At 40.8% G+C, this 5,656-nt stretch overlaps 1 protein-coding gene across 2 annotated transcripts; it reads left to right on the top strand.

Moving 5' to 3' along the window:
* The first annotated feature begins 1,604 nt into the window (after nt 1-1,604).
* Nucleotides 1,605-5,154, top strand: LOC147636008 (protein OSB2, chloroplastic-like). 2 transcript variants are annotated; one of them, XM_086801451.1, is made up of 2 exons: nt 1,605-2,762; nt 4,684-5,154. In XM_086801451.1, exon 1 carries the CDS (start codon nt 1,646-1,648, stop codon nt 2,711-2,713), a length of 1,068 nt encoding a protein of 355 aa, XP_086657577.1. In that variant the 5' UTR covers nt 1,605-1,645; the 3' UTR covers nt 2,714-2,762; nt 4,684-5,154. The 2 variants fall into 2 exon arrangements, with proteins under 2 accessions (XP_086657577.1, XP_086657576.1); XM_086801450.1 differs by having other exon boundaries at nt 1,605-2,751; nt 4,684-5,153.
* The last annotated feature ends 502 nt before the right edge of the window (nt 5,155-5,656 follow it).

Raw genomic sequence — 5,656 nt, 5'->3', positions numbered from 1 at the left:
ATGGTGTAAAGAAACCATTTTGTAATCTACTATGGTTAGTGATCATCATGATGTAAAGAAACCATTCCATCCACTAAGTTATCACCATCATAAAAATATCGCTTCAAATGTTTAATAGCATGAGATACTAGGTGGTGTGGTCACAACGATGTTGTGGTAAGTCCAACTTTTAAGCCACATCTTTGACTTGTTTTAAAGATATCCAAGCCCCACAATATCTAGGTCGTAACTTGACGAATTCTTCAGCGCATAAAGCATCTTTGATTTTGGAGAGACACTTTCTCCCCCTTCTATTAAAGAATGTTCATTCTTTTTACCCATTAGCAAAGTGAACGACTAGATCTCTAGCACAATGGATATGATGACAAGCATTGTCTAATTTTGATTACATTAGAGATTCCTTTCACTATTAACAAAGTGAATGGCTTGATCATTATTTATGGATATGATCACGAGCATATTCCATTTTATAATTAGCAGTAATAGATCAAACCCATAATTCATTTTGAATAGGGAAAAGTTTGCAGATGATTGCTTAAGCGAATCGTGCGCAAACTCCACTAAAAGCATATACAATTCTCGATCAGTTTGTCGTTTTTTACCGACACAAGCTCTCAATATATCCTCCAAGACTCTTTTGGGAAGGCACCTTAAATAACTTGACTACCAAGGTGAAATTCATTAAGGTGCAATAGACAATGAAGGTGGAAAATATATCCACCGAGACTCTTCTGGGAAGACACCATAAATAACTTGACTACCAAGGTGAAATGTGGAAAATATATCCTGTAAGACTCTTTTGGGAAGACACCTTAAATAACTTGAGTACCAAGGTGAAAGGTACAATCAACAATGAAGGTGGAAAATATAGTGTTGGATGGGCTAGTGCCAAGGTTCGAGAAAAGATAGGTTCGACTTAGCCTAGAACTTGTTCAAATTTGTGCAGAGCTTGCTCAAATTTGTGAGAGAGGGAGAAGAATTCTCTTCAAAATTTTCAAGTTTTAGTTATATTTTGCAAAATTTATAGAGAAATGCCTTCTCAAAATGGTCAATTTCCTCTTCAAATTACAATGAGAAGGTTTTCAATCCAGCTCAATAAAATGTATTTCCCGAACATTAGCTAGTGCTAAGCTCCATACACAACCTTTGTAGGATGTAGCGTGGTTATTTGGTAGATCCTTGACTTGACTAGTGGATTGATTGGCCTTAAAGGATCATTTAATGTCCACTGACTCACTAGTCAAGTCAATGGAGACGCACCCTACACTCAAAATGCTTGGGGTCTCTCCTAGATGTAGCCTTTATGCTTTTCTTACGAGTACAAGAAAGGCGAGATGATGCATTTAGAATTAAAAAATGAGCAATATTGCTCATCCAACTCATAGTTAACTTGCGACATGTTGTCTCTCTCTCTCTCTCTCTATATATATATGTGTGTGTGTGTGTGTGCACGCGTGTGCATGCATGTATGTATTAAATATAGTATGACATATATAAAATATAGTGTTATTTAGATTTATATTTCTTTGTTTATTTATTATACTCATGTTTGTGTTTAATTCCATATTTTATAAACCATTTATTCAAAAGCGCACACGGTAAAGACTTCTTCTTGCTCATTTTGAAAAAACAAAATAGAAAGAGAATGTTTGCTCGTCTTGCAGGCCGAAAACCCTTGCTCCAGAAGCTTCCGGCATGCGCTCTTTTGCTGCATAGGGACCTGAGCTCTCCGAAACCTAACCCTAATCGCAGTTTCTCTTCACAGGAAGATTCCCAGCAATCGCCGGACTTTGGAAACTACGGCTTCGATCGGCCGGGAGTGATTACATGGCATAAAGATCTCTGCAGTGCGGTGGAGCTTCTCGGAAAGCTAGGCCAGGATGTCCTGCTTTCCCACACAGATGGAGGCACCCCCATAGCCAAGACCTTACTCAAAGTAGGTGAGGGCGATGTGTGGCTGCCCCTGGAGTTTGCAGGCGATTTGGCGTTGGTTGCCACGGCTTATCTGGTGAAAAATGACTGCATTTTGGTATCAGGCAGATTGCATTGTGTTGTGCAGGACTCCATTTGGAAGATAAAGGTCAATGATATGAAGTATGTGCAGACAGAGCATCATGATGGAAACACGTGTGGGGGTTTTGTGAGAGGCCCCCAGATGCAGAATCTGTTACGAGACAGGTTACAACAAGCATTGTGGATGGAGTATTTCAGAGATCCATGCCAATGGTGGGATAATCGACTTGACAAGCGAAAAGCTACTAGTCCTGATTTGAGGCATAAAATCACCAAACAGGGGCTTTGGATCAAGGACTGTGGAACGCCGAAGTGGGTTGAGGCGCGACTTCAAGAAGAGGATGCAAAGAGATCATGTGGCTGTGATAGTAAACCATCCCAAAATGGATGCCAAGATGATGGGAAACCATGCCTACATGATGGTAAGCCATCATCACATTGCCTTCCTGGCAGGGCAGAAGACATTGCTGCTAATGCAGAAAGATTATGGCATGATTTCTTTGCAAATCCATCGAATTGGTGGGATTGTAGGAACAAGAAAAAAACACCAAGAGCTCCAGACTTCAAGCACAAAATCACCAGGGAAGTTCTCTGGGTTTGCAGTTGGGAAACTCCGCCTTGGGTAATGCCACAGCTTGCAGCACTGGATTTGAATGTACAAAGAGCAGAAGAAACATTTCAAATCAAGCCTTCAGAATGAGTATCCAGGCCATTTTCGAGTTCTTCTAACTTCTAATTGTATGTGCTTGGTATGAGTTGAATTAAATGCAGTGTACACTAGGCATCGCACATGTTCTTTACGTTTATTGCATGCTAGGCATAGCAATGCATCCCTTTCTTGAAGTACACATCGTTTTTCAAAAAGGTTTTATGAGTTCCCTAATTACCTCTTTGTCCATTGCCGTACTTGTGATAGCATGTTATTTTAATGGCATTGATGCATGCACGCGTGGCACATTTTTACATGCACATGAGCTTTTGCAAGTCAAGGGGGATTCACTTGGCTCCTAGACACTGATGCTTGCATAACGCCAGAGATACAAGCTTCCCAAAAGCCCACCCCCTGTATGCACCTACATGCCACAGACCTACCATCCTCTTGGTAAATGTGGTAAGGGAAAGGATAGAGGGGGGAAAAGGATTTACTAAGGATCAAATTCATCCAAGAATTCAAGGTGCAACAAAGATGAATGTAAATCTTCAGTATGGCAATAATTTGTTAAGCATTTAGTTGGTAAACCCTTATGAATGATAAAGATATGAGTGGTTTGCCAAATCAATCCTTTTTTGGCTTCAGCTTGTGATATGAAATGATATCCCTAGTCTGCTAGTCTTTGACCCACGTGTAATTTTCTTAGTGGTCGCCTTGGTAACTACTTTTGCCTATCACACTCTTCACATAGACTCATTTATGGTGTCAACTCACAAGAATGACAAATACTCCCATCTGAGAAATTATGGGTTTATGTATAAATTAAAATTCATACCAGTGTCATGCAGCCAAGCTTGGGATCCTATTGACTAGTTAATTTGGAACTGTCTTCTGAACATTCTCTCCTTGATTTGAATATGTGTGTGTATTGTGCTTGACAAAGCCATCCTCCCACCATTGTCTTGTGCTCTATTTGGGTTGTCAGTAGTTTTCAAGAGGTTCAAGGGGGAAAGATGTGTGCAAACTAATGAGAGGGTGTTCAACATTCTACCTTTAGCATGAGTTCTTGAGAGTCAATTTGCATTTTGATTCGGCGAAAAACAGCCTATATGAGACATTATCCAACACACTAACCATCCAAGTTGATTGGGAAAAAGCTTAAGTGTTTCTTGCAACACATGGAATGGTAAAATGCATCTAGCCTCACTGTCAGTACTACACAAGAAGACATTAGCCTTTGATTCATGGTCCAAATTGTTGACTGCCCTCAATGTTCAGTTGGCAAATCAAAAATTTGGAAGTTCATGTGGCAGGCTATGCCATGGGAGTTCCAACTTGAAATGTAAGGCATAGATACTTTGATGACCACCACTATCCAAGGACATGAGAACAATAGGGTGAAATATGACTAAGGCGGCAGAGAAGGGACAAAAACTATATTTCCGCTTCGTGGATCTCATAAGCCTTCTCTCTCCCAGCTTCAATGTGGAGTCTGTGAAAAGCTGGGAGAGAGCTGTACAGCTCGAGTATGCCACATTTGTGATATGCAGCATTTCCATGTCTTCATATTCTCTCATAAAGTTTACCTCTATTCTTCTTATCTCATGTAAAAATGATGTTATACACCTTTGATCCTCACATTCAATGACCAATCCACCCACACTGTGCAGGCAGTAGAAGCGGTCTCTGTTTTCATAGTATGTTGGGCATCAAAAAATGGTGTGCACCTCAGTCTCAACCCCATCCTATTACCCCAACAAAAATCATCAGCATCTCACAGAAATTACTTTGTTTGCAATGGTCCATGGATAGTGCTGATCAAAATGAGTTTCATGTAATTACTTGAACAAAACAGTAATCCCACACACTGATAGGGCAGTAAGAGAAAGATTTTGGTGTTTTTTGAAACAAGAAGATAGAAATGTAAAACTGTCACAAGTTTAAGCTCATCCTGAAAATGTCTCTTCACAAAAAGAGCTATTTATTTGAGTAACCATGGCTATTTTTTGGCACCACAGGTATGGTGGGAGGTCCCAAAATAGAGCAATGTCGTGCAAGCAAGCAGCTGCAATATTTCTAAGGTCAGGCCATTCCAACCCATTTGTACATGATCTGTATTTTTTCGAAACCATTAGAAAGCTATGTGCAGGATGTGGAAAAATCAATAGGTGTATGGCGAAAGGTATGATGCAGACCGCAGCAGCCAGCAAACACACAATAATAAAGGCAATACAACTCCAAATTTATTTGAGAATGCAATCACCATTTTGTAACAGGGGGCTGAGAGACATTGCATCTGGCATAACACAAAACACACACAGGTTAAGTAAGACCTCTTCATACACCTTACAGCAGCATCTAGTGACAGGCCCACCTTTTGGCACTTGATGACTGGCTAACCTTCACGGCTTGCACCAGCAGCTATGTCTCTTAGACATCTATTAGCAATTGTAGAAGATTGCTGCAAAACACATGATGTCAAGAATGTTAGTAGATTTTTGATGACCACACATATGTGCCTTTAGTCTAAATAATTTTGTGCTTCTCAGGGTCTTTACAGACAGATCCCTTGACCATCAAATGGGCAAGAGTTGAATGGGGAAGACCCCCATCCAACCCTCATGGGAGTGGAGCACCATGAGGGCCAATGAGGGGATGGGGAGGTGAGTTCTCCCCTTGTCATGGAAGATAACACCTTGTGGTTTCAATGGCAAGCTATAAACCATTAGGCATGGCTCTACCACCAGCTTTGCATCACTCCTTTCCTCTCTTCAATCAGCAAGAGTAGAGCGAAAGCGTAAGTCCTATAGGAAAGCTCCCTTAGTCAACACACTATGGTCACTTCATGCATCCTACCACAAAAATCATGAAGTGGCTCTCTTGTGGACACTTGCTCATCATCGTGATCACATGCCGTCTTCTCTTCTATTAAAGAAAACTAGTTCACTTGCGCTCTCTAGCACTACCCCTACACCTGCACAGTCTGCCCCT

This window comes from Cibotium barometz, chromosome 8 (genome assembly GCF_041138505.1).
Source record: "Cibotium barometz isolate CiBa-2024 chromosome 8, ASM4113850v1, whole genome shotgun sequence".
Taxonomy (NCBI): Eukaryota; Viridiplantae; Streptophyta; class Polypodiopsida; order Cyatheales; family Cibotiaceae; genus Cibotium; species Cibotium barometz.
The sequence above is the reverse complement of the archived record's forward strand: the minus strand, read 5'-3'. Positions and strand labels throughout refer to the sequence as shown.

What these genes read in the sequence shown, in the direction of transcription:
- LOC147636008 (XM_086801451.1), top strand. Translation starts at nt 1,646, where the DNA reads ATGTTTGCTCGTCTTGCAGGCCGAAAACCCTTGCTCCAGAAGCTTCCG.